Genomic DNA, 26,980 nt, shown 5'->3' with positions numbered 1-26,980 from the left:
ACTTTTGGGCATCAGTGACTGCTCCTGCTCCCCAACAGAGTTAGCTATGATCTGTGGTGAGTGGCTGTGAGCCTCCTGCCATTTTAAGGATGTCACCAATGCAATGTGACATCCAAGGTATTGTGGGTAATCTCAATGGCTTTCATTTCCCACAGTGCCATGGGACAATCAATGCCATGTCAAGAGGGGGCATTGCACATAAATGACATTGTAGGCAGTTCACAGATCTAACAGCCTGCGCAGAGAGCCCAGGGCTGCCATTAGCCGAGGGCTCCAACTTCCCTTCCCCATTGATGGGGCCCAGCATCGTATGACATCATACACATGATATCATGCATCATGTCTCGCCCCCGCCTAATGAGGAAGCACTCACCTGGCAGGCGGCAGGGGGAGTGCGCCAAGGGTGATCTTCACCCTCCGTGCATTCCACCCTCCCCACCTGGCACACAAATGCTTGTCCGGCGGATGGATGGGGCGTGCGAAGGGCAGTCTTCACCCTCCATGCATCCTGACCCCATTCAGCATGCGAGTGCTCGCCCTGCGATGGGCTGCGGGGGATGGCAGCCCCCTCAATATGCGGGGGGTCAGCTTAGCAGCCTACCCACAAATATTGAGGGGGCTGAAGCACCTTCTGCCCCCTATAGTTGGCACCCCTGCCATTAGCAATGGTCTCTGCCAGGGCTCTGCTCTCTGTATGTGAAGGAGACATGTATTTTGCCTATACAGTGGTACCTCTGGTTACAAACTTAATTTGTTCCGGAAGTCCGTTCTTCACCTGAAACTGTTCTTAACCTGAGGTACCACTTTAGCTAATGGGGCCTCACGATGCCGCTGCGCGATTTCTGTTCTCATCCTGAGGTAAAGTTCTTAACCCAAGGTACTACTTCCGGGTTAGCCGGAATCTGTAACCCGAAGTGTTTGTAACCCGAGGTGTTTGTAACCCAAGGCACCACTGTATGGTACATGCAAGTGTGAGTTATTTGCACTAGGCCTCATCCTGTTTTCCTGGCCAAGGATCACCTGCCCCTTAGAAAATAGATGTGACGTCATCTGAGCAACATGCAGAGTGCTTAGCCGCATTTCTCCACTAGGTGATCATGGCTTGCTCCCAAATATCTGAGATTAGCAAGGAGTGGCTTAAGCAGTTGAGGAAAAGTGCAGAGTTCCCCCTTCCCTATTCATTTCAGAAACGGCAGCAGAGTTAAATGTACATGTTGTGGCATGTAGAATATAAAACAGAAAAGGTTTTTTTTGGGGGGAGGGAGGATGCATCTGTGGACAGGTGAAGCAGGTGTGTTGAGGGAAGATGGGAACATAACAGTGGAGCAGCACCATGACCGGATGATCTCCCGGTGTATTATTATTATTATTATTGTTTTTATTAAAGGTTTCCTTGGGTTACAGAAGTACATACATCGTCTCCACTTTCAGACTCTAAAGTCCTTTTTTAAAAAAAGATCAGCTACATTCAATGTGAGACTTCAATGTTGTACACAGCATGAGGTATCTCCCAGTGTATTTGACACCACACAGTCCTATGCTCATTTGCTTAGCCTAAAAGCAGATCAAATCATTTAACAGATTTTTTTTTTAAAAAAAATGATAGCTAATTAATTTGTATCCTGTAAAAAAAATATTAATGCTTCATTAAGTATAAAAGAGTTGTGGTACTAAGGTCTCCTCTGGAAAATGCACAGAGGAGTGAGATGATGTGTCCGACAGCATTAGCAGCAAGTGTGTCTTGCAAGGATGTGGACATATGTATAGAGAACAAGGCTGCTTGAGCAGAAGTATGCGAGGGTCCCTGTGCTTCATACTTGGAGCCTATTGGGCACGGTGGAAGGGAATGTGGCCCAGACACCCAATGAGGAGAGGAGGTGGGAGGTGGGCGGAGCATAAGCAGGGAATAAAAGGGGCTGCCCCCCCCTCCAAGTCCTATGGGCACCCAGAGACTCTGAGAAGGTACTGCAGACTCTTCACAGTGGCCAAGATGAATCTTTGCACCTCGCTTCTGCTGTTGTGCCTGGCCAGGGTCAGCCTGCAGGGAGGAGGTAAGTCTGGGAGACGGACATGGAAAAGGGGACAAACAGAAATAGACAACAGAAAATTCAGTTTCTGTGCTCCTCTTAGAGGGATAACACCATTTTCCTAGGAGTTAAATAATGCACAGTAGGGACTGTTTGCAAGAGGTGGGTAAGGAAGACAAGATAGAAGCTCATTTTAAAAAAGAGTAATCGAATAGAGAATGTGAAGCAGGGTCAGTAAAGGCCATGGCCTGAGGGTAGAGGGTGTGGCTGGGAAGGTCCATTCAGCCTCCACCCCTGTCTTAGTCCAACACTCCAACCACTACACCATGCTGCCTTTCACATTGCACCAGCAATGTGATGTTGGTGAGACTCTTTGTTGGGGAAGATGAAAACAAATATTTTAGGTGCTTTTAAATGAGGGCTATAAGGGCTGGCATTCGATAAAATGCAAATCTGGGCACCAGAATGCAGTGAGAGGTGGGTAAGGAGGATGCAGGAACTGGGTAATTTACATTGAAGGAGATCATCACTCATATGTTGCCGGGTTTCCACTTGACTACTGGAAGTTTGGTGTTAAATTTAATAATTCCTGCACTCCCAACTGAGCATCCCAAAATGCAGGGATAGAAAGATTTACGCAAAGGAGCTAGGGGCAGCCTCTGCCGACCAGGTGCCCTGAAGGCTGATGGGAGTTGTAGTCCAAAACACTTTCAGGGCAGACGCTGGGCTCAGAGCATATCCTTCAAGTGCAACAGAGTCTTAATTGAGATACAGTATAGGACTGTGCTGTTCGAAAGAAAGGAGAGGATTTTTATGCTGAAGATTTACAGCAGTCCCATGAATGCTAACTCTGAAATAAGTGGCCCATGTAAATCTGCCCTGCTGTTTCCAGTTAAGTGTGCACCCATAGGATTGCAGCTTCAATGAGGGTGGGTCACAACTGGAGCAAAAAATAAATAAATCTTATTTCTCTTGCATATCCTCTTTTGCATCCACAAGGGACAGGGCACAACTGTGGGGAGAGAAGCACAAAGGTACTTCTCAGCTTAATGACCAAAAGTCATCTGCTTCAGGTCACTTAATGAGAACTGGCTCATCTTCTGCAACTCCCTCTCAGTTTTTTTAAACCCCGCTAGGAAGAACCCCATCCTGCCTCTTACAAACTCTGTAACTACTACTGATTTTATTTCATTCATTCAGGATGCTTCCAGGCAGGGACTTAATACTGGAAACAGGTTGTTGGCAACATATTTTTTTATTATTCATTAAATCTGTATATCACCCTTCATCTGTAGACTCAGAGTGGTTCACAACATAAAAATACAAGGGGGGAAAAACAAGAAAAAAACCACAAACCAATAGAAAAAAACTCACCCCATTCCACAAACACATTTAAAAGGGTATTGCTTGTTTTCTATCAGAAAGGGTAAATCTGTATTGAATTAGGGAGGTGGGAGGAATGAGTTAGCATTGGGATGCAGCCGTGAGCAGCACCAATCCACAATAAACAACTGCCTGGAAGCAGCTTGGTTTTCTGTACTACCTTTCAGCCGAATGGCAACTTCTGCAGGTTCTTAAAATCAGTGTGTGTGTGTGTTTTAAAAAACAGTAATTGCAACAAAACCAAACAAAATGCAGATATATATTCAGGCACCAGTTTGATACAGCTGCCACTAATGGTGCTCCATGCCAAAAATCAATTAAATCAATTACCTTCAATAACTGTTCCCTTAAGTCTCTTGTTTCTTCTTCCTTTCCCATACTTTCCCCCCTTTGGTATCATTCCAGTTACATTAGGAAGTTGTCTTAAACCAAATTGGATTGTTGCTCTGTCTAGCTCAGTATTGTCGACTCTGACTGGCAGAAGCTTTCCAGGGTTTCCGAAAGGGCCCTACCTGGAAATATTGGGGAGTGAAGCTGAGACCTTCTGCATGCAAGGCAATGTGTGCTTCCACTGAACTGTGGCCTGATTGTGATACTTCAGGCAGAGGCTGCCTTGCTTGTTTGTCTTGGGACAGCGCTTAGGAGATTTTAGCTGTTTTGTAAACAAGTACCTATATACTCGAGTATAAGCCGACCCATATATAAGCCGAGGCACCTAATTTCCCTACAAAAATGTGGGAAAGCTTATTGACTCAAGTATAAGCCGGTTCACCTTTGCCACTGTGGTAGAGGAGGAACGAGCAGCCCAAAGCAGCCCTTTGGGCTGCTCCTTCCTCTTCCTCCTTTGCTGCTGTGGAGCTCACCCCGTCGCATGGTTTCGAACCGCCATTCTTCTGATCAGCAAGCCCTAGGGCTCTGTGGTTTAACTCACAGCGCAATGTTCCCTTGTGTTATACAGAGAAGGCTGGGATCCTGTCCTGTTTAAGCAGGAGCCAGGGAAAATGAGCACCTGTGGGGTTTTAATACTTCCTTAACTGATAGGCTTTCTGCCTTCTGGGGTCTAAAGTTTGGATTTATGTGAGCAGTTCAGGAATGGAACAAGCTGCCTGGGGAGAGTAAAGAACCGCCGTTCTTGTACACTTCTTAAGGAATGGTTGACTTGAGTATAAGCCGAGGGCAGCTTTTAAAGCACAAAAAGTGTGCTGAAAAACTAGGCTTATACTCAAGTATATATGGTAGATAATATTAGCACCCATGAGTCATAACCATGGTAGTTAATTCCAGAAAAAGTCAAAACTAATGGCAATTGCATGATCATTGCCTGTTGTTGTTCAGTCGTTCAGTCATGTCCGACTCTTCGTGACCCCATGGACCAGAGCACGCCAGGGACGCCTTTCCTCCACTGCCTCTCGCAGTTTGGCCAAACTCATGCCAGTCGCTTCGAGAACACTGTCCAACCATCTCATCCTCTGCCGTCCCCTTCTCCTTGTGCCCTCCATCTTTCCCAACATCAGGGTCTTTTCCAGGGAGTCTTCTCTTCTCATGAGGTGGCCAATGTACTGGAGCCTCAGCTTCAGGATCTGTCCTTCCAGTGAGCACTCAGGGCTGATTTCTTTAAGGATGGATAAGTTTGATCTTTTTTGCAGTCCATGGGACTCTCAAGAGTCTCCTCTTGGGACTCTCAAGAGTCATTGCCTAGGGTCCCACAAAATGACAGCAGAATTTGTGCATTGCAAAGGGGTCAGGAGGCTGCAAGCCCCTTGGAAATTGGAGGCGAGCCCCACAAACCAATTTTCCTTTCATAACCCCAACATCCCTCTTTGGCCCCCGAACTGTCCAAAAAGTCCAGGCTCAGGGCAGCGATTGGGAGTTTGCATACTGTTCCTTCCAGGTCACATCTCTACCTGGCACAAGGATGCCACATTCCTTCCATGCCCCTGGCAGCCCTGCACACACAAAGGCCTCCTTAGTGCCCTTCTCAGGGGAGAGGGGACTGACACCCCCTTGCAAAGCCTCGAAGGCAGGCAGGCCAGCTCCCTGAGCCAGGAGACAGGGTGGGACCCAGGTGGGCCAGATGGCCAGGGTGGTGAAATAATTCTTTGGCACCTGGGACTCAGGCTTTGAAAGGAGCTTTGTGGAAGGGCCCAGAGCCACCATCGCTGGGCCTGACAGGGCAGAATGATGGATGCTTTCCGCCAGATGTTAAGAGGAGAACCAATCTCTCAGCAACAAGAACAACCAAGAGTCTTGTGGCACCCTGAAGACTTAACAGATTTATGGTGGCATAAACTTTTGTGAACCAGAGCTCCTCTTCATCTGCCGGCCAACTGAAGACAAACCTTTCATACATCTGGTGAAGTGGGCTCCAGTAATCCATGAAAACTCACTCACCATCTATGTTTGCTAAGGCACTACAAAAGCCTTGGTTGTTAGAAGGAAAGTGTCTATCGTAACTGCCCCTTCTAGATGTTCTCCAAAACATGCTGTCCACTAAGAGCCCAAGGAACCAAGTGTGAACTAAGGACCCAAGAAAGACACCCTGATGGTCGTGAACTTGGAGGGCCTTCAAGTGGGATTGGGGGGGGGGAACATGGGAGATAAAAGCTGTCAATGCTAATTAGTCATGAGGATCACTATGTATGCCTTCCTGTGTTGGAAGCAGGATGCCTCTAAAGACTGGTTGTTGAGGACCGCAAACAGTTGGGTGCTGCTGCTTGTGGGCTTTGCTTAGACATCTGGTTGGCTTCTGGGGGAACAGAACACCAGAGTAGTAGTAATTGAGCTAAGTCTGATCCAATACATTTTGCTGCCTGAGACAGAGCAGCAATCAGCACACACACACACACACAGTCAGGTCAAGGTGCATAACTCATTGACAATCTGCTGCTTTTTCATGATGCACCAAATCAGCTGCCTAAGGCAATCACCTCCCTCTGCTTAATGGTAGAGCTGGCCTAGATCCAGCAAGGCTCTTGCAATGTTCTTCTGCTAAGGCAGTCCCTTTCAAAAACCAGTCTATTGAGTTATAATTAACTTTATGCTAGAGGCTTGGTGTGTAACAACAATATGGGAAGTGATAGGGCTCCAAAATAAAAACAGAGTAAAGAATGTATGTGATATCTAGTCTCATTCCCTTTTTCTTGTGGATCTTTTCCAGCATATAAACCACAATCAAATGGCCGGGCAGGACCTTACTTCCAATCCCTGATGAGGGGTAAGTATCCTGTATCACACCCACCCCTCATAAGTATATAGTGTGCAGCTGCTAAAATCAGTGGGATTTATTTATTTTTTTGTCCTCAAAACCCACTTCAATGAGTGGCTTTAAATGTGCATATATTGACCCTGAACTAGTTCCTGTGCATACGCAAAGGTTGACTGGTGCCTCTGAAAGATCTCCTGCTCTTTGCTTTCTGTTTCATGGGGCTTCCCTCATTTCACTCACCCTGCCCTGTTGGCTCTGCTGAACCACCCATAGCCAGTACAAGAGGGCAGTTCACACTTTGCGGTCTGTATTTCATCCCTTAGGAGGAGGAGTTGGACTGGGACTGGGACCAGCTGGAGCCAAGGCCGGTAAGTTGTGCGGCAAATCTTGAGGGGTGGAGGGTGAAAATCTAGACAGAATCAAATACTGTACCCATCTTGGCATTTGCTACAGGATTATCATGCAGTACTTAAGACAACAAACTGTTGCTTTTACATCAGCCGGATGGTATAATAGAGAAATGCATCCATCCATTTAAAATGTGATGAGCATCTGATAGTTATTATACTAGCTTTTTAGTGTTATTATAAATAACTATGTCATTCATAGTAACTCTAGAAAGCTCGTACATTTCCCACAAGGGGCTTATCTGCTGCATTTTAAGCATTTCAGCTTCTCAGAAACAAATCCTCTTTGTTACAGTATGCAATAGTTTGTTGTTCTTTTCCAGTTGTCCACCTTCAAAGCATTGCCCAATTCTTTAAAACTGAATCAAAATTTAGAAGAAAATGTACACTGCAGGGGACTTGGTTTAATTAATTCACACACACCACACTTCCTTCAAGGTGCTCTCTCATTGACAAATTATCTTCACAACAGGCCTGTGAGGTAGTTTTAAGATGAGAGATAGTCACCCACGGTGAGTTGCATGGCTCAGCAGGGATTTGAACCCAGGCCTCATTAGTCTACATTGTACATAACATATGGGAACTGCCAAGGAAAATACCATGTTGTGGTTTGCAGTAAGCCCTGATCTGTTATGATCACTCTACTTTCATTTCCCCTAGCTATAACCTCCTCTGTTGTTTTTTTTATTCCCACAGGGAAATATCCAGGCTATGGAGCCCAAGGATTGCCAGCAGGGCTGGGTAAGTTTAGCTGTGATGGTGGACTTAAATACAGAGGAGTAGAAAAGAAGATTATTATTATTATTATTATTATTATTATTATTAATTTCAAGTTGTGAATTCATATGCCAAAAGCTGACTGAAACAAAAATGTTCCCCCCTAAAGAGATAATTAGGGCTTGGCCCACACATAGTGGCAGAAAGAGGTTGACAGAGAGATGTTTCTGCTTTTGCAGGTGCTCAGAATGGATTTGGGGCTGCTGGACCAGGCTTTGGGAACAAACCAGGAAAGCCAGGTGAGCTGACATCCAGGGGGAGGATGTCTTGCATCCATCAGTGGGGCCAATGCTAAGCCATGGACCACATGAAATGTAGAAACATGGTTGGTCTTTGCCCAGAGATAAGAGTTATTGTTGTAACCACCAAGAACATTAGCAGGAACTAAGTGACCTTTCTCAGTTGTTTCCGGAACACAGGAAGCCGCCTTCCATTCGTCAGACCGTTGCTTCCTCTAGCTCAGCTTTGTGTACACTGACCGGCAGTTGCCCTCCAGGATTTCAGACAGAGTATCTGCCATCCCTACCTGAAGATGGCGGGTATTGAATCTGGAACCTGCAAAGTAGATGCAAAGTAGAGCTAGAGTCCTTCTGCAGTCATTGATGTTGCCTGCCCATCTGTTGATGCTTTCTGCCTTTCTACAGGATACAGAGTCCCAAATGGATACGGAGCAGGTATGATGGCTTCTCTTTCCCACTTCACTGAAGCATGTCTCCATTTCTTCCTACCTCCCATGCACATGAGAGGGGGAACAGGATGAACTGTGTGATTCCTTTGCCCAACTGCCTTAATATCTATATTTATTTCTATTTAACAGTGATTTTTATAGACTACCACTGTTTTCGTGTCAGAGATTCAATCACTTACTGGCAAAGTTCAAATTGCACCATCAGAGCTGAATTTGCACTCTTGCACAACAAACTCACTTCCCCCCAAGATAGGACTTTTTGCACTAAGAAAGGGCAGTGAAAAGTGGGGGATATAGCAATTGCTTGACACAAAGTCTTCCAACATCCTCACAAACAAATCAGAATGAATGCTCTATAAACAGGTCCTCTGCAAGTGACCTTAAGTTGTTGTTTTTAGTGCCACTCAGCTTTAATATTGAAATTTGAATAAGCAAATGTAAATTCCACTTAAAAGAGGGGAAATAGACGTGATCTTTCTATTCCATCATCGTTCATGATGTATCTTTTGCCTTCCAGGTTATAGAGGACTTGGTTACCCTCGTGTTGGCCTCCCCTTGGGAAGTAAGTCAGATACCTTTACTTCTTCTTTCTGTCTCGTTACCTGTTCAACAGGTACCTCACTTACGTGCTTCGCTGTTCCCTTACTCTTAACATTCCATTGGCTAAACACGTCTTGCTCGAACAACCCTCCATTTTAAAAGATGTGTGCCAAGACTTTTTACAAACTTGGAAGACCGCTAAGTGACCCAGCAGCACTTCTTGGCAAAAACACCAACCCTTCTGCTTATTTTACCCTTTTGAAAACCGTTGGCCATCCTCCTTCATTTTCAGACCCTGGAGCTGAAGTACTGGATGTTGGATGCTGGTGTATTTTTTTCTGTGGTTTCATCAGAGGGTGCTTTCCCTCCCACTAATCATGATATTGTTTTCTTGCCTTTTGTTGTGTCCACGTGTGTTAATGTTTTGATCCTCCAGTGTTTGGTGCAATTTGGCCTAACGGCAACCGCAAGACTGCATACACTGCAGTTATCTGTTTTGCTAGGGATCATTTCTATTCTGTGTTCCATGTCTGCAGAAAACCACTGTCTGGTTGTTGCTGTTTTGCCTTACAAGGGTGCATTGTTAAAATATTGATGGTGCAAGATGCTCGGATACATCATTTTCCAGGGTTCAGCCCTTTCCTCCTGAAGTTACCTGGGGAAAAGCTGTTATGGTAATCTCGGATACAATCCGGACAGTTCTTGACTCCAAACACACACCTGGCACCCTGATCACCAGTGTGGTGTAGTGGTTAAGAGCTGTAGACTCATAATCTGGGGAACCGGGTTCGCGTCTCCACTCTTCCACATGCAGCTGCTGGGTCACCTTGGGCTAGTCACACTTCTCTGAAGGGTCATTCCATGGTAACTCACGTTACATTTGACTTATGATTACAACAATTAAGTAATATCTAAACATAGTAAATGAGAAGCAATCTTGAATAAAATAATTGTGTATATAATACATACCTGGTTATTTTAAAAACCTATTACCTTTTTCATATTAATTTCAAAATATTAAAAATAAAAATTATTTTTGTGTGGTAACTCGCGTTACATGAATTGGACAGCTTAATTTTATGTACCCACGTTTTTTCTTTTTCCTCCTCTTACGAGGAATTTAGAAAAAAACTTTTTAGGTAATAGTATTACAGAAATCTTGCCTTTCATAGCATAGTGGTCAGGCATCTCAAATTTCAATGGTTATTAATTGAATAACTTTTCTCATGGTAACTCACGTTACATAATATGGTAACTCGCGTTACTTTTCCAATAATAATTTCATACATTGGAATTTTATGAAGGTAAACAATTATTTCCTTGTCACGTAGGAAATTTTGACAAATATTTATTTAAACATGAATGTTAGAGACAGTTTAGAATCTATAATAGTCTCTTGAATTAACCATAGTAGGTGGGGAAATTACGCCAATGACTTTAGATCAGATGTAAAATATTTCATCAGCAGGCATAGGCCATGTCCAGAAATTTCCAGTTTTTTTCATAGCACTAACTTTGTATTCCTGCTGCTCTTCAACAATTTTAATGTCTTTCACAGTTCCTGGAAAAAAACATTTCCCTCATAACTCACTTCTACCCAAGATCCAAGCTTAATATCAGCAGGAACTGTTGAACCTGCAACAGTAGGAAGGTTAGAACTAAATGAAGGTAGAACTCCCACTTCATAGGTCTGCTTAGTTACTGCATCACTATTTTTAGAAAGTATGGAGCAAATAGGTTTGTGTTCCAGAATCTTAATATGGTGCAACTTTGATATGGCCTTCACTGGCTGCGCACTTTTGAAAATATTCAGCGTAGCGTTTCCTTTAACGATTTGGCCTGGTGTGATCTCCACTACTTTCACCATAGAGACTTTAGTTGTTGTGGTGACAAACTGAGTGGCACTGAAAACCAGGGGCGTAGCAAGGGGGGCAGGCCGCCCCTAGTTCCAGGGGAGGGGGTGACACTTTGGCTGGCCCCTCCCACCCCGCCCCGCCGGGTGGGCCACGAACAGGGGCATGTCGCCCTTCCCCCCTTTCCAGCAGCTATTTTTCGGCGGGGGGTGGGCCAGTGAGGAGGGGGTGTCACACTGGCATGACACCCCTCCTCGCTGGCCCACCCCCCGCCGAAAAAACCCCTGGGGGGGAGGAAGCAGAACAGGTGCATTCAAGCACCTGCTCTGCTTCTCTTTTCCCCCTTTCCGCCGCTTTTTTTCGGCAGGGGGGGCGGGCCAGCGAGGGGGGTTGTCACGCTTGTCACCCCCTCCTCGCTGGCCCACCCCCGCTGAAAAAAAGCCGCGGGAAGGGGGAAATTCCCCCTTTCTGCATCCACGTGCGCCGTGACGTCACGACGCATGCGTCATGCCCCTCCCCCAGGGGGGTGCCTCTGCACCGCCGCCGCCCCCAGCAGCGCAGAGGCTTGCTACGCCACTGTTGAAAACTATTTGCTTTCTTGCTCTCACTGCATTCCAAACTTGACGCTTAATGGTCCCTCCTATGCCATCAATTGGGCCTTTGCCATGCGATGTAGCAAAGTAGTTCCACCTTATTTCCTTGTGGTGCTTTTCTTCAAGAGCAGCAATTGCAGCCACAACATATTTGTTCTTAAATTGTGAGCTCGGTCCATCAGACCATACATTAATTATGTCAACTTCTTTACGAATCTTCTGCAAAATGAAATCTATGTAACATACCACTGTCTCCTTTGAATGATCAGAATTGTCAAAAGCAAGAACCAATGGGTGGTGCTTCCCACTATACCACATTGAACAAGTAAACAAGCTTACTTGGTTTTGTTTCCAGTGAGCACTTTGAATTTCATCCTGTGCCACACAGGTGTAATTTTCCAAAAAGTAATTTTCCGAAAAGAGCAATTAGAATGCAAAATTTGAGCACTGTAACGCGAGTTACCATAATTGCGGTAACTCACGTTACACATTTTGATAGTGTTTGTAGGGCACAAACTGTAACATAAAATTATAATGTTTACAAGATTACATTGCATCTATTGCCTAGAAGGAAAATGCAGAAAAGTTTAATTCTGAAGCTCCAATTCAGGAAGATATTCTAAAAATAACTTGTTTTGGTAACTCACGTTACAGCTTCATCATCAATAATTAAAATCAATCAATACCAATGAAAAATGTAATTGGAGCAATATAGACTATTTGCAATCAAAAGATGACATTTTAAGCTTTCAGTATACATATTACAATAATTGTTTACATGGTTTGAATAGATTTTATCTTACCTTTAATGTATGTCTAACTTCAAAAACAAATTCATTTGCAACATGTGCTACATTCAGGTGGTTGCCATCTTGGAATGAAGCATTCTGGGAATAATTTGTTTTGTTGCCAAAACAATTTGATATGTGTACACAAACTTAACATGTAAAAAAAATATTTTTTTAAAAAAATATTTTTTTGAATTTTTTCCTCATTTTCATGGAATGACCCTGCAAAGTCTCTCAGCCCCACTCAACTCACAGAGTGTTTGTTGTGGGGGAGGAAGGGAAAGGAGAATGTTAGCCGCTTTGCGACTCCTTCAGGTAGTGATAAAGCAGGATATCAAACCCAAACTCCTCTTCTTCTTCTTGGATTGAGCAGAAGGGTCTGGATATGCATCTTCTGGTAGTGGTAGGCTTGGAAGTGACAAAACACTTGAAAGTACGGAAGGAAGGTTGTACCCCACAGGTTTGGTTTCCAAACATAGGGCTTCTGATACTATCCAAAATATTAATTCACCAATTTCAATAAGCATGGGGTTCAGTGACACAGAATAAATTTGCAGAGATCTGGTTTCCTTTTTATTTTTTTTGCATATGTGAATAGGGGGTTGGTGGGGGGGGTCAAGATTCTTGGGTCTTTTTGGAGAGACCTGATCTGACATGTGTGAAGATGTGTATCTTACCGTATTATGAGGTATGCAGTTTAGGGCAAGAACCATGGTACTCGGATTAGTGTTTATTGTTGTTCTGTGATGAAAGTTTACAACTTTTTTTTTTAAAGGTCTCTAGAAGTTACACATCTGAGTGTGGTAGCAGAGCTCACTTGTCTGTAGTGCCCATGCAGATGAATGCCAGAAGGGAAATTCATCATCTTGAATATGTGCTTTCCTTGAAACAAAAATGCAAGCTTCTAGTGCAGGAGTCGGCAACCTGTGGCCCATGGGCCACAAGCAGCCCACAGGGGTCATTTAAACGGCCCATGAGCTGCTCCCGAACCGAGCCACCCGCCTGGCAAGTCCCCTTGCTTCCGTAGTGCCGAAAATCGCATCTGTGCAGAACCGGCCCAGGCAAAATAAACTTTGCCGACCCCTGTTCTAGTGCATGTTGGCTGTAGCAGGGTCCTGTGAAACCTTCAGAAGCTAGAGAGGGGCTCAGCAGAATTTTCAATGGCCACAAAGCAGGTCCTGACTGAGCATTCTGCATAGCTCTTTACCCCTTTCTATGACTGCACTTAATTTGCAACATTTATACAGATCACATAAATTTAATTTATGTAGATTTTTTTTTAAAGTATGAAGTACACAAGCCTGCTCTTATTCCTTGTACCTAGCGTTCTGGTCTGACCCAGTCTCTTTCTCCTCACTCAGCAGGCCTTGGAGCCAGAGGCAAGCCTTCCAAATCAGGTAGCAGTACTTTCACCATCAAATGTTCCACCGGGAAATACCTCCCCCACAATTCCCCAACATTAGGGCTGTGTGTCTGCTGAAATTCTGTATGTGTACAGAATTCATAATTCCGATAATCCAAAAGTTCTTCTCTAGGTTGCAATTTAAATCAAGCCACTCTCCTTCTCTGACAACTCAATTTTGGGGACACCAAGATCCTGGCTGTTACAGGTCCTGAGAAATGGGGTTTTCCAGGTCGCCTGAGTCCATTGTATGGATGGCAGGCACCTTGGAAACAGCAGGGCTCCTTGTTCCTCAGATGCTTGTTGCAAGCATGCTCAGCAGTCCCCAAAAGCCCTTTCTGCTGCCATCACTGCCACTAGATAAAGGGAAGGGAGCAGCAGGGCAAGGCAAAGTATTCTGTAGAGTGTTGGTTGGGGAAGGCATTCAGAAGGCCGATTGAGCTTCTAATGACGTAATCAGGAGTTCAATGTGGTCAGGATTTCAAGGTTAGGCTAGCGGGGGAAATAACCTACTGGTATCTACCGATATTTTAGGGAATAGCTTGGTTTGCTAATCTCAGTTCTGAACTGAGGCAAGAAGAGTACCACTAGTCACAACCTTCAGATAAACCCAGTGGTGGCTTGTCCACTAGGGGAAAGGGGGCACTGCCCCAGTAACCCCATCCTGTTGTCAGCCAGCCTTCACCTGCCTGCCTTCCTATTTACAACCTACCCAAGGGGTGACGCCGCCTGTCAGCTTCCTCCTCACTCTCAGTGTTGCCTTATAGAACTCAGCAGGGAGGGGGAGCGCGGTAAGGCTAGAATTAGTTGGCTCTGCCTGTCATTGGCTCTGGCGCCACCTGCTGCTGGGCTCCCTGTCTTCTGTGCTACCATACCCAACAGGCACCAGCCACAACTGGGTGAACCCTAGATCAGTGTTTTTCAACCACTGTTCCGCGGCAAGATGTTGCCTGGTGTGCCGTGGGAAAAATTGAAAAATTCAAGAGAATTACTTTATATATAGTCAATATAGGCACAGAGTTAATTTTTTAAACATTTTCTAATGGTGGTGTGCCTCGTGATTTTTTTCATGAAACAAGTGTGCCTTTGCCCAAAAAAGGTTGAAAAACACTGCCCTAGATATCTGTGATGATTTGTGAAAAGAGTATTTCTTTCTTTCTCTCTTAGCAGGTTATGGGGCAGGGCCCAGTGCTGGTGGCTACCCAACAGGAGCACAGCAAGGTGAGCTGGAAAAGTAGGATGGGGCCCCAAAACAAACAAACAAACAAAAAGAAGAGAGTGGGATTTGCTGTTAACTTTCCTAAGGATTAATTTCACCAGAGAGGGGTATTGGGGCCCAAACCTGTTTAGTAAATATGTCATCTGAGCTAGAGCCTCTGTATTCCGTTTCTAGGGCTGTGACACCTCATTTGCAGGGAGAAAGCACTCTGCCCATGCTGAGATACAAGCTCTTTCTTATTTTGACCCCCACCCCATGAAACCTGTCATCATAAACCGATTTTGCTTTGTGCAGACCAGGGAGGAAGGGCAGGGGAAAGAAAAAAAAAGGAGTGATCACTTCCACCCATGACTGATTTTTCTTTTCTGCATGCTTTGTACAACAGCCTATATCGGTGGAATTGGAGCCGGAGGCTACCCAAGCAATGGAATCCATAATGGATATGGCAATGGTGAGAGAGACACGCTCTGATATTCTGCAGTAAATTGGTACAGGGGGAGTCAAATGGAGCTTGTGGCAAAGTTGCTTTTGGCTATAGACTGCTGTGACACAAGCATGTTCATCCTCTGCCCCAGAAACAAGGAGCCTGGCATGTGAAAGGTCTGGTCAAGAGACTTCAGGCAGCAGGCCAGTCAGACTAGAAATGACTGGGCTAGGAGGATCAATGGCGTGACTAAGTATTAGGCAGCTCCTTATCCTGACATTACTTTGCAGAACTTGCCATTTTATTTTGTGTGTGTCTGTCTATGCTGCTATCCCATGTTATCTGGAAAAACTAATACATGATTCTCAGAAAGCTCACCCAAATCTTTGTGGCAGATCTGTTGCATGCAAAGTCTTGTCTACCTTCGTTATCCATCATGGTTAGGACTGCTATACACCAGGAATTTCCCGGTCATAGCTGGAATACTGCAGTCAAAAACAATGTCCGGGAAAATCTGGACATATGGCGCAACACATGTTGGAAGTTGAGATTTTTATTTTTTGAGATTTTGCAAAAAAAAAAGCTTTGTTTTTTGTTTTTAAATAATATTTATTAATTTTATAACATAACAAGAAAAAACAAACAACAACATAACAACTATAACAACAACAAACATTAACAAAAAAGAAAAAACACAACAAAATAACCTCTTATTGATTCAATTTTTCTCTCATCTTAGTGGGACTTCCTCCTATCTCCTCCTTCTGCGTCCCTTATATACCCTTTTTCGTAACTTCCAAAATCTACATAATTCTAATCTATTTTCTAACACCAACTTCTCCCTTGATATATCTTATTTCATTAATTTATATTATATCCTTATCTAATTTCTAATTAATTATATCTATCTCTTATCCTATCCTTCATCTTAAATATAAAACATCTGATTTCCACTCTTTGTGTCCCGAATTTTCACTTTTTGAAATATGGCAAGCCTAATCATGGTACCAACTCAAAGGCACCAGCAGTTGAGCAAAATAATGCGGAAATATTACTTTTCAGCCAGTGCATACTTGCACAAAATGGCAATGAAAATATACGCCCAGAAGGTGGAGCAGTTGGCCAACATACCGGTATTGAAAAGTCTATTTGAACAGACGTATTGCTGCCCATCCATCCATTTATTCTACAGGGAGTGCTCTAGAGCAGGGGGCTCTCACTTTTCTCCCCTCTGGGCCCATAAGTCACAAAATGGTGGTGCAGCGGGCAGAGACAGTCGCAAAATGATGGCAAATGGAGGCAGAGTTTGGCACCATCAGCTGGCAATTACTTAACATGGTTTCCTACTGATAGCTAATCCATCCTTGGGAATTGCTGAATTCTTTGCCGCAGCATTTTCCTTGGGACAAGAAATCCCATAGCTCAGCTGTCCTAAGCAAAGTACAGACATTTCCTCTGGAGGTATTTGGCCACCCCCCCACCCCTTTTAGGCAGAATGTGCTGATCCAGACCTTTTCTGTTTTTTCCTTTCCTTTCCCATCACTGCAGCATGCCTCTCAAAGTATTTTTTCTCCATCTCCTGCAATTTTTATCCCATTCTACTTTCACACTCAACTTGTATCTTATTCCCCCACCCTGCGCAAAAAACCAACAACCCTGTGTTTCTTTCATCCCTCCTTTCTGGTCCTTTTACTTCTTCCTCCCATAGCAGCTTAACTCTCATATCTCCTTCTTTTGTACCCCCATTTATTAATATTCATAATTTATCATTTAATTATATTGAAACATTTATTAACCTTTTATCACACTTTCTAAATTTCCTTGGACATCTCTCTTTCCCCTCAGAGAAAGGAGACCTCCCTTCTTCCCTAAACCACTTCTCTGTCTCCCACTCACTTTTACGCAGCATGATGCAACTTCATCCAACCGAAAGACTATTGCATGGGGCAGATAACTGAGGAAGGGGCAGTGGGCTGGCTGTGGCACTGAGGCCCATCTGAAAGTGGCCTAAGGCCCACTGTGGGGTTCCAGACCACTGTTTATGTAACACTGCTCTCGAGTACATATTCAGCCTGAGTGGAATCAGTTACTCTTTAGTTAGGGAAATCGTAAAGATGTGGTTTTTCTTTCTCAGGCTATGGAGCTGGAGGAAATGGATATCCTGGTGTTGGATATGGGAATGGTAATGGTTAGTATTTATTTCTCACATTTTATTCTCCTGCCCCCCCCTCCCTTCAAGGAGCCTGGAGTGGCATTTTAGCACAACCCTATGACATATTTTAGACTGCAGATTGAGTGGCTTGCTCAAGGCTGTCCTTTGAGTATCATGGCTAATTCAGCATTTGAACTCAGGTCTCCCAAGTCAAAGTGCCACACTGGCCACGATAGGGGAATAAATTTAGGGCTAAGATTGGGTAAGTGGAGGGGAAGATATGATGTTTCATCAGTAGATGGGGGGGAGAGGTTAGTGGTTAGAAAGACGCTTGCCTTGACTCAGTTCCAGTACTTCCTTTCAGTGTCCTGAGATTCAGCTGCAGAATATGTGAAGTAATGCTAAGAAGGCAGCACACCTGAGCTCGTGTAAAGGGCCTTTGCCTTCCACTAAGGGCCAAGCTCGATGTGTTTGGGGCACAGTCCATGCCACATGGCACAAGTCACAGGAAGTCCAGACAAACATTTTGAGGCTAAGTCAGGGCTCATGCACACTTCTGTTTGCCCTGCTGTTTTCCCCTGAGAAAACCTGCGGCTTAGCGCTGTATTAGAACAAAGGGCAATCAGGTTTTCTGTGGATTGCTGTTTAATCTAATTTAGTGTTAAAAGAGCGGGTTTTCCGGGGGGAAGTGGCAGGGCAAAGGCAAAACTGTTCCGACCCATGCCCGAGAAAGCATGGGACAAGCAGAAGTGTGGGCGAGCCCCCTGTGTGGGAAACAGCACACAAGCCAATGGGAAGATCCTTTTAAAGAGGGATAGGTCACATCTTGCTCCCAGAATTGATCCCTGGACTACTTCAACAAAAGAAATGGTAGTAGGGGATGAGAATGATTGCACAAGACAAGACAAAAGAAAGCTGCTGCCAGTCAAGAGTATATTGTACAGGGCTAGACTGACAAATAGCCTGACACCAGTGTTGAGCACCTTCCTGTATCCATGAGCAGATTCCCCTGTCTGTGTAGAACTGGCTAAGAGTGCAACAGTTGGGTTTGCGTGTTAGTCCTCTCCTCTCCCTGCGTAGGTTTCCCTGCCTTGCAAGACAAACAAGAGCTTCAGTGGAAGGGGCAATTGAAAAATGACACGGGAGTAAAAAGGCCAAGCTCCCCTTCTGCCTTGACTGCATTTGATCAACTCTTACCACTCATAACATGTCTCCTCCATTTCATCTAGTAACTTCAGCTCCCGTTAGGAAGAATCAGAAGATGAGGAAGGATTGATCCCCTGATACACTGCTTCAGAAAAGAGCCATTCTAGGTTTTGAGACAAGCAGGCAGGGAGGGGCTGTATACTGAGCCTTTGGGTGTCTTTGCAGGTGCCCGAGCTCCCTATGGCAGTCAATTAGGAGGCCCTGCTGGAGATCCTGCTGCTGCTAAATATGGAGGTAAGTCTTTATTGTGCTCCCTAAGGGAAAACAGACTTACTTCCTTGGACTTCCTACACAAGGCAACTGACAAACAGCCTGGCAAAGTTTTGTGCAGCTTGAAGGGGAGCAGAGTTGACTTGCAAAGCATTTTAGCGTCAGCTGGCCCCAAGGGGGTGTAACATGCCTTAATTGCTGCATAAATGACTTAGGAAATATAGGGAGGATAAAAATGGCTTGGGTGTGACTGTGTTGAATTATTGTTTTACCTGTTTAACTGTCATGGCTTCTCCCAGAGAATACAGGGAATTTTTGTTCAGCAAAGGTACTGACATTTCCTAAAAGAGCTAGTTTCCTGGAGGGGAAACGGAATGACCCTGAAACCACTTAGTGCAGGTGTGTCTTCCTGTGTCAACATGGGATAATTTCTGTAGAATTGTTCCGAGTTGTGGGAAAGAGGGGTGCCAAAGGGGCAATCGAGGGATCCTCTCTGTGACCTTCCGTTGCCCTTCCTTGGGCTCCTATGATCTGTATTACAGGGACAGGGCAACTCCCATACAGTGGGCAGCCAGAGGCTGCTGGCCTGGGAGGAGACTATGGTGCTGGAAGATATGGTAAGTTAAGACAGCAGGGGTAGGTGTGCCTCAGACTGGTACTCTGTACGACTGCAGGAAAAGCACAATTTTGAGTCAAGTGCTGATTATTTCAGGTACAACTAAAACACACACACAATCTGTGGTCCCAAATGTAATGCTTTTGGGGTTCTCATGCACCCTGACTGGTAGTCTCAGAAGGCTCTCCCAATTTATTATTAATAAAACCATAAATTTTTGAGGGCCGTTGGTAGGGGGTTGCCTTTTTTTCAGGGGGTCAGACCTGCAAAATGGGTATTTTTTTGGTTTCCACAATGAATTCTTAGATTTCTTTAGGGTTTTGAGGCCCTGGGCCCAAGATTGGAGACCCCCTCAACCAGTGAAGATAGGCTTGTAGGTAGAGCAGCTGTGGAATGAATATATATGCTATGCAGATAAAGCAGATCTGCATGTGTTTCCTGTTTTGCATAAATGGTTCTGCCCTGGGTCCCCAAAGTAAAGAGGAAATAGCTGTGAAATATACTTTACTCTTCTTTGTGTAGACTCAGGGCAGAACCATTTATGCAAAGCAGAACACACATGCAAACCTGCTTCATTTGCGTAACATCTATGTAAATAGTAGGGATAGGGAATCTGCAACCCAAGACTCCCATCAACCCTGTTGGCTCTCCTGGTTGAGGCTGATGGGCCCTGGAGCCCAGCAACACCTGGAGGAACACTAGTTCCCCATCCCTGATATATAGGCTGCAGAATTCTATTTTTGATGGCAGAGTTGGAGCTTTCTTTTGCTGCACTTTTAACTATTTAGTACAGTCCTGGGTGCGACTTGTTGGGCCTAGCTTATAAATTCTTATTGTGCATTGTTGTACATCTCGGCAAGTAGTGTGCTTTGTCTAGGACTGGGGTGCGATAGTGGAGTGGGCAATCATATCCCCTTGCCCTCCCAACTTTTCTTCTTCTAATGCCTTCCAGGAGCTCCTCAGAGCCCCTATGGAGCACAACCTGGTGGCTCTGATGGTATTGGTGTAGACCCAGCTGCAGCCAAATACGGTAGGTGAAAGAGAGCCCACCTAGTCACATAACTAGAGTAGAGCTTCAAGCACATCCATCTGCTGAAAAGCAGTATGGATTGGGGAACTGAGTACACCAAACTGGTAATAATGAGGTCTAGTTACATGGCCAGATTTGGCTCTGGTGATAGCAGTTAGTCCCAAAGAACTAGGCACACCAAAGAGATAGAATGTTATGTTAATAGACCAAGTTATGGTTAGTTTGCTGCAGATACATTAGGGTGGCCGGATGCAAAAAAGGACAGCTCCTACGCTTTTAATAGTTTCATGACAAGCACCTGCTGAGCTTACCTCTTCTACACAAATATTAAAGGTGCAAAAGCCCAGCTGTTTTGCTTCTGGCACCCTGAGATACAAGTTTTGGAATTTAACACAGCTATTCACTGATAGCAAGCAAAACTTTCAGATGCATTTGAGGCATGTGGTTAGCAACTGTAAATATTTACACTGCTCTCATTTAATGCCACCCGTGTACAAAATATGATACATTCTAGATTAGGAGATTCAACTGTTTTCCTTTAGAGTTGATGTTTGTAGAATATACCAACTTAAAGAAGGCTGGGGCTCCTGGAACTTCCTAATCCTAAGAGCCTGAGCTCATGGACAAATCGGTTTGGGGTGCTCTTTTGTTGTTATGCTCTTTCCCTCTTTCTCACTCTCTGCTTCCTTTGCAGGCAATGGGAACGGAATAGGATATATGAATGGAGGAGACCCCCAAGCTAATGGGCTGGGGGCAGGTAAGGCTGAAGGTGCAAGATAATAATAAAAAGCACAGCTCCCAATAGGGTGCAGCAGGAGAGAAACAACTCCTTCATGGAAAATGGGGTAGGAAGTTGACAAAAAAGAGGGGGGGAATCAAATGCCTATTGGATTGTATGCTAAAAATGTTGAAATTTAATACATATATATATAGAGAGAGAAAGAGAGGCACTGCTGCTCCCCTCCCCACCATTGCTCTTTAGGATAGGTTTGACTGGGATTGGTGTAATTGGGGATACCATTTGCAACCAGTTGCTCTGCTGCCTTCACTTGGCTCTTGTTCTGTCTAGCAGGTGCATATGGTCCCTTTTCAGCAGGACAAACTCCAGGAGGGTATGGCAGTCCACTGGGTCCTGGACAAGCACAGGGAGCATACGGTAAGTGGTGCTAGTGTTGTGTTCTCTTGCAGCAGTGAGGAAGAAATAGGATTTCCCTGCCCAAGAGGTATACAGCTTCTCAACCTTTTTCTGACCGTGCCACACCCGTCCTTCCAGTAGACAGGTAGCTATTTAAATGTTTTGTTTGTAAATAGAACATGTTTTATTTATAATACAAAATATTTATACTTTTAAGTATTTCTTGATCAATGTGACCCTTCTGCTTGATGACCAGAAACAAACTTTCAATATTCAGTTCTATTGCTGTGAGGGATAACCAAAGACCACCTCTGTTCATTATGTTAAGGCGATTCTGCGCTAGGCTGAGTAAATAATTCACAGGTGATCTTGAAGTGCATTTGATTTAATGTAATTTACTGCTTTTATTAAAATTTGTAGACCCATGCAAGTACCCTGCTAGCGATCTTGAAACCAAGTGTTGTCAGTGAACTATGTAGTGAATATGGAATACTTCTGCCACACCTTTCAAATATGCAATAAATCCTCTGTATCTACCTGTCATAGAAGCAGCACCATCAGTAGCACAGTCCAGAATGTTCAAGAGGGATATCTTTCTCACTGATGTACCTCTTTACTTCTTCAAAAATTGTTTCAACTTTTGTGTTTTAAGCTTTTGAGCAAATAGCATTTCTTTTTTCAATTTGTCATCAGTACGGCTGTGTTATCTGGTAGACACAATTCAATTTGGAAAGCAAACTTTTGAACTTTTAACTGCAAGGATAGTTGGTTTTCAGTATTTTTTGCCATTTCACCAATACATCTTGACACTGATTTATTGTTCAAAGAGATGGATTTGATAATTTCACAAGCATTTTGGTTCATAACGGTTGATATAACAACAGACACTGCTGGCAAAATCAAGAATTCCCCTATAGTGTGGTTTTCTTTCCCTGGCTATCTGTTTGGATATCGCATAAGATGTGATTCAACCTTTATCATTTAAAACCCATTTCTGAACAAACATTTTCTTTAATGTAGGTCTAGTTTCAAATTTATCAGCAACGCTCGAAAATATTTCAGTGTTTATCCTTCTTGTCATTGTGAGATATTTTCAAATGCTTCTGCAACTTACATGGACGCACTCTCATTGGAAAGTGTAGCCATACACATTAAACAAGTGGGGCAGATTGATGCAGAAAAATTCAATCTCATATTTTATGTAACAAAAATGAGTCAAATAATTAAAAAAATACTTTATGCATGGCATAACTAATCAATATTATAATAGCAGTCAAAAGAACCTTTAAAGTTAGAAGACAATGAGAATATAATGACGTGAGTAAAAAATGGGTTTTGTATCATTCTGCCCCACCTATGGGGCACTTAGATACATTGGATGGGGCACTGTGAAACAAAGTGTAAATTGTATGAGAATGGTATTTATTTACAAAAAATGGGGAAAAAAATTAATTGTGAGAAATCATAATCAGCCTTACATTTTGTTACTTAAAATCTAAATTACGTCTCAAAACTAACAGTGTTTCACACATATCAGACTTTATGGCAGGTTTTCTTAACAAAACAGCAAAACCTATATTAATCTTTCCTCAAACACATATCCATTAAAAAAAACTTTGGAAAAACTTAATAAGTATAAGAACTCACATAAGGTAGTCCAAAAATAGTAATTTATACAAAATGCTTATAAAAAAATAAGATAATTACTTAACATTTAGCTTCTATTGCACATTATATCCACTGAAGTCAATAGAAAAAGTATAAAGAGATGATGTTTGAGATGTGCCCTTGGAGAAATTTGGTTTTGGCAACTGCAAAACAACATCCTTGAAATCAACGCTTGCCTTATCTTCTACAATGGGGAAGACAAACATACAAGATCCTGTTTTTTTCCTGAGATATCACACTTGATAATCAGTCATATTTGTAAATGACTTTGGCCACATAGTAAACAAGTTTTTTTATTTTCAAATTTAATGAGTAGGAAATCTCCAACATTTATATTTTCAGGATTGGGAACATCAAAATTTATATCCTCATCTTCTGGATTAGATGTAACTTCAAAATCTTCGTCATCATTATCACTCAATTCCACAGATTCATTCCAACTTGGAGTCAGATTCTGAACATCTTTTCTTCTTACTTTTTTTAGTTTCCATTAAACACGATAATTTTTTTGCCGTTTTCAACTTTTTCTTTCTGCTTCATTTTAACTTGCTGTTTTAGTTCCTTCTCTTCATGCAATCTCTGAAATCTATCTTTTTCGGGTTTATCAGTGAAGACTCTCAATTTCCCTTTCTCTCTTCGATGAGGAAGTATTTTTTACCAATGGCTTTTTTAAAAAAATATGGTCTAACTACTTCAGGGGACAATATTGGCATAGAGCCTGGCAGAACGACCTTAGGAGATAATGTTACATCCTCTTCCAATCGATTCCCAAGGGGGTTGGCTTCAACAACTGGTATCTCATCTTCACAGTTTTTGGGAACCTCATCATTTTGGCTAATATCCATGTCCACAAAACCTAGCTCTTGTGTATTTTCTTCATTTGTCACATCCATAGCATTGGCAATATCTTGTGAACTCGAATCTAACATTTGCATTGGTGAGAAATCATCAAGCGTAAATTTGTAGTGCATCATTACACATTCATAATTGTCAAAAAAATCAGTGACTGCAGTTTTATTAAACACAAAACTTTGTGCTGCATTCATATTTTCTGGCTTTCTGAGGCTTAGATCCAGATTCCTCTTTCTAAATCCTGCTGCCCAATCTTTCCCAGCACATCTATTTTTTCCCCCAGGATTCCGGATATCTACACCCCAAATATTCTGCATATTCATAAGCCAAAACCAAGACTTGCTGCAAAGACAGCCTGTAGTGCATTTTACTACAGTTCAATAAATATTCAGTAAACAGTATCTTGTTCAGTTGAGAAAACCTGTGCAACCGTGTACTCGGACCCATATATATTAGATGACGCTACATTTTCTTCAAAATTTTGAAACTTTTCAATGCAATGTTGCAAAGTTGCAGCTTTGATCCTGTATTTGTCAGCTGCCCTCCGTATAGACAATCTCTTTGATAAGACTTCAGATATAGCAGTCTTTATGTTTTCCTCATCGATACTTCCTCTATCAGTCTTAGGTTTATAGGTTCGCACCATTTTCTGGAAAACAGAATAACTAGAGATTTCATGCAAACTTGTATATTGGGGCACTATTGTACACTAGCGGGGCACTTTTATACATATCAGTGTGCCCTGTTTCTTAGTGTATCAAAGTACCCTACGGACATTTTCAGAAAACTAACAAATATTAGTAAAACCACTGAAATTATTTCAAAATCACATGTAATCCTGATTACTGAGTGAAATAACTTACCTTTTGGTATTTTAAAATCTTAACTAAATGACATAAAACAGTGTCAGAACACTTTTACATTTCACATAATTTTTTAGCTGGCCGCACTAAAATCACACCTCTCATCAAACGCCAACGGCTAACTGGCAGGCAGCGCAGTCGCAGCTGTTGTACTCACACATGTATAGACACGTTTTAGTGATGTCATGACACAAATAACGTTTCTTGAAATTGAAATATTGTTGGTGCATCAATGTGCCCCGCCTCCCCCAGGTATCGTGTAATCTAATTTGTAGCCAAGATACTCAACTGAGTATTGTAGGCTTCTTTTTTTGTGGAGGTAGCTACAGAGTAGCATAAAATAAAAAACTGAAACTTGCAAACATATGTAAAGTTATTTGGCATATGTATCAACTACCAAATAATATCACTTCTCAGAAATAAAACAGCAATAGAACACCTGAACAAAGACAAATGCAAAGTTATTCTGATCTTGATAGATCTTTATGAGAAGCAACTGAACACAGCAACCACAAAAGGAATGCCAAACATAACGGCTGCAGTCCTAGGGCTGCAATTCTGAACACTTACTGGGGAGTAACTCATTGAACACAGCAGGACTTGCTTCTCAGAAAGGATGCATAGGCATGCACTGCATACTGTAGGTCTTTGCAATGCCTTTTCACACTTTGTTTTGATAATTGGATGTTTGAGCACTGTGATTTGTACAAAAAGAGGCTACAAATGGTCAAGTGAATTTCTCGCTTTGGAATAAATGGAAAAGGGTTCTGTACACCAAATGAGAGTAAGGAAAAAACCAGTCACTTTTTCTGTTTTGCTTTAGGAGGAAAAGAATCTAAGTATGGAATGAATGGATTTCTGGGAAATGGGTACAGAGGTAAGAAAGATGGGATCCCTATCTTTCATAATTGCAGCTGTTCTCTATCCTTACTACTCAGTCTGTTGAACAAATCAGAGCTTCCATAGTTTGGTTCCTATCAGATCAATTTCCATCCCCACCACATGCCTTTCTGCAACCTGTTTCTGGAAGTGCAAGGATGAAATATGGAACAATGCCTGCCTCTTTTTCTACATTTTCTTTCCTTCTGTTTTCCCAGGTCGCTGCTCTTCTGGAAAATGCTGAGGAATGATGTTACTATATGGAACTTTCTCTGCAGCAGGATTCAGGCATCCCGGCAACTTTTGGTGCTAAGTGTGATGACTAATGACAACCAAGTTTTCCAGTATAAATGATCCTATATTTCTTTTTCCTGTTTTTATTTTATTATTAGAAACCTTTCATTGTAAAAGAAAAGATTTTACCATGTTGGCTTCTAAAGCATTACTGAACACATTTTCTAAGGGCTGTTAGCATGTCAATGATCAGTGTTACAGAGATGGACACATGAAGTTGGAAACCCATTTCCTTCCAAAGAGATTTGACTTATCAATTCCACTTCTTTGGAGGTAGCCTAGAGTTGATTCCCATCTTAGTGTGTATCTGGGTGCCCAGGCACAAGTGTCTTTTCAATTAAAAATAAGTAAATCCACAATTCTTTTGTCTTTATCATCCTTGGTGAAAGAATCGTAACATACATCAACCATTGTCTTTCTTTAAATATTCATGGTTATCAGAAAACCTCTTCAAAAATGCCCCCCCATCGCTGTGGGTTTTCTACAATACTACCCAGCCCTAAGTCAAATTAAAATATTTGCACTTGTTTGTGCAAAGGATGTGAACTGTTAGAAATATAAAGCAAGGTTTGGATCCCTGGGGTCACTTATAGAAATTTGAACATGGGGAAAACAGGGGAAGGATACATAGGAAACCCAGATGTGTGCTAGCTATACAATCCAACCACAGTGATAACCAGCCTTCTTCATTAGATGGAGCTGCTGTAATTCCAGATGGGTTTATAATTTTCTCCTAACCAACAGAAACTTCTGTGAACAAGTTTGACAC

The 26,980-nt window shown here is 42.9% G+C and overlaps 1 protein-coding gene across 13 annotated transcripts; it reads left to right on the top strand.

The window, feature by feature from the left end:
* The first annotated feature begins 1,926 nt into the window (after positions 1 to 1,926).
* On the top strand, positions 1,927 to 26,570 carry LOC117059406 (glycine-rich cell wall structural protein 2-like). Of its 13 annotated transcripts, none has more exons than XM_033171138.1 (18): positions 1,927 to 2,051; positions 6,568 to 6,624; positions 6,939 to 6,983; positions 7,719 to 7,763; positions 7,979 to 8,038; positions 8,444 to 8,473; positions 9,005 to 9,049; positions 13,626 to 13,658; positions 14,834 to 14,884; positions 15,268 to 15,333; positions 17,441 to 17,494; positions 18,830 to 18,898; positions 19,417 to 19,491; positions 20,443 to 20,520; positions 21,215 to 21,277; positions 21,590 to 21,676; positions 25,862 to 25,915; positions 26,136 to 26,570. In XM_033171138.1, exons 1-18 carry the CDS (start codon positions 1,991 to 1,993, stop codon positions 26,159 to 26,161), a joined length of 999 nt encoding a protein of 332 aa, XP_033027029.1. In that variant the 5' UTR covers positions 1,927 to 1,990; the 3' UTR covers positions 26,162 to 26,570. The 13 variants fall into 13 exon arrangements, with proteins under 13 accessions (XP_033027029.1, XP_033027026.1, XP_033027028.1 ...); XM_033171135.1 differs by having other exon boundaries at positions 14,831 to 14,884; XM_033171137.1 differs by having other exon boundaries at positions 13,626 to 13,661.
* Positions 26,571 to 26,980: the final 410 nt, after the last annotated feature.

The sequence above is a fragment of the Lacerta agilis genome, chromosome 14, assembly GCF_009819535.1.
Source record: "Lacerta agilis isolate rLacAgi1 chromosome 14, rLacAgi1.pri, whole genome shotgun sequence".
NCBI classification, from domain to species: domain Eukaryota; kingdom Metazoa; phylum Chordata; class Lepidosauria; order Squamata; family Lacertidae; genus Lacerta; species Lacerta agilis.
This window is presented reverse-complemented; position numbering and strand designations above follow the sequence as displayed.

Bases quoted from the DNA above. Each gene is read 5' to 3' on its own strand.
- LOC117059406 (XM_033171127.1), top strand. From the start codon at position 1,991: ATGAATCTTTGCACCTCGCTTCTGCTGTTGTGCCTGGCCAGGGTCAGC. The intron at 17,495-18,829 runs GTTAGTATTTAT...GTGTCTTTGCAG, and splicing joins TGGATATGGGAATGGTAATG to GTGCCCGAGCTCCCTATGGC. The intron at 20,521-21,214 runs GTAGGTGAAAGA...CTTCCTTTGCAG, and splicing joins CCCAGCTGCAGCCAAATACG to GCAATGGGAACGGAATAGGA.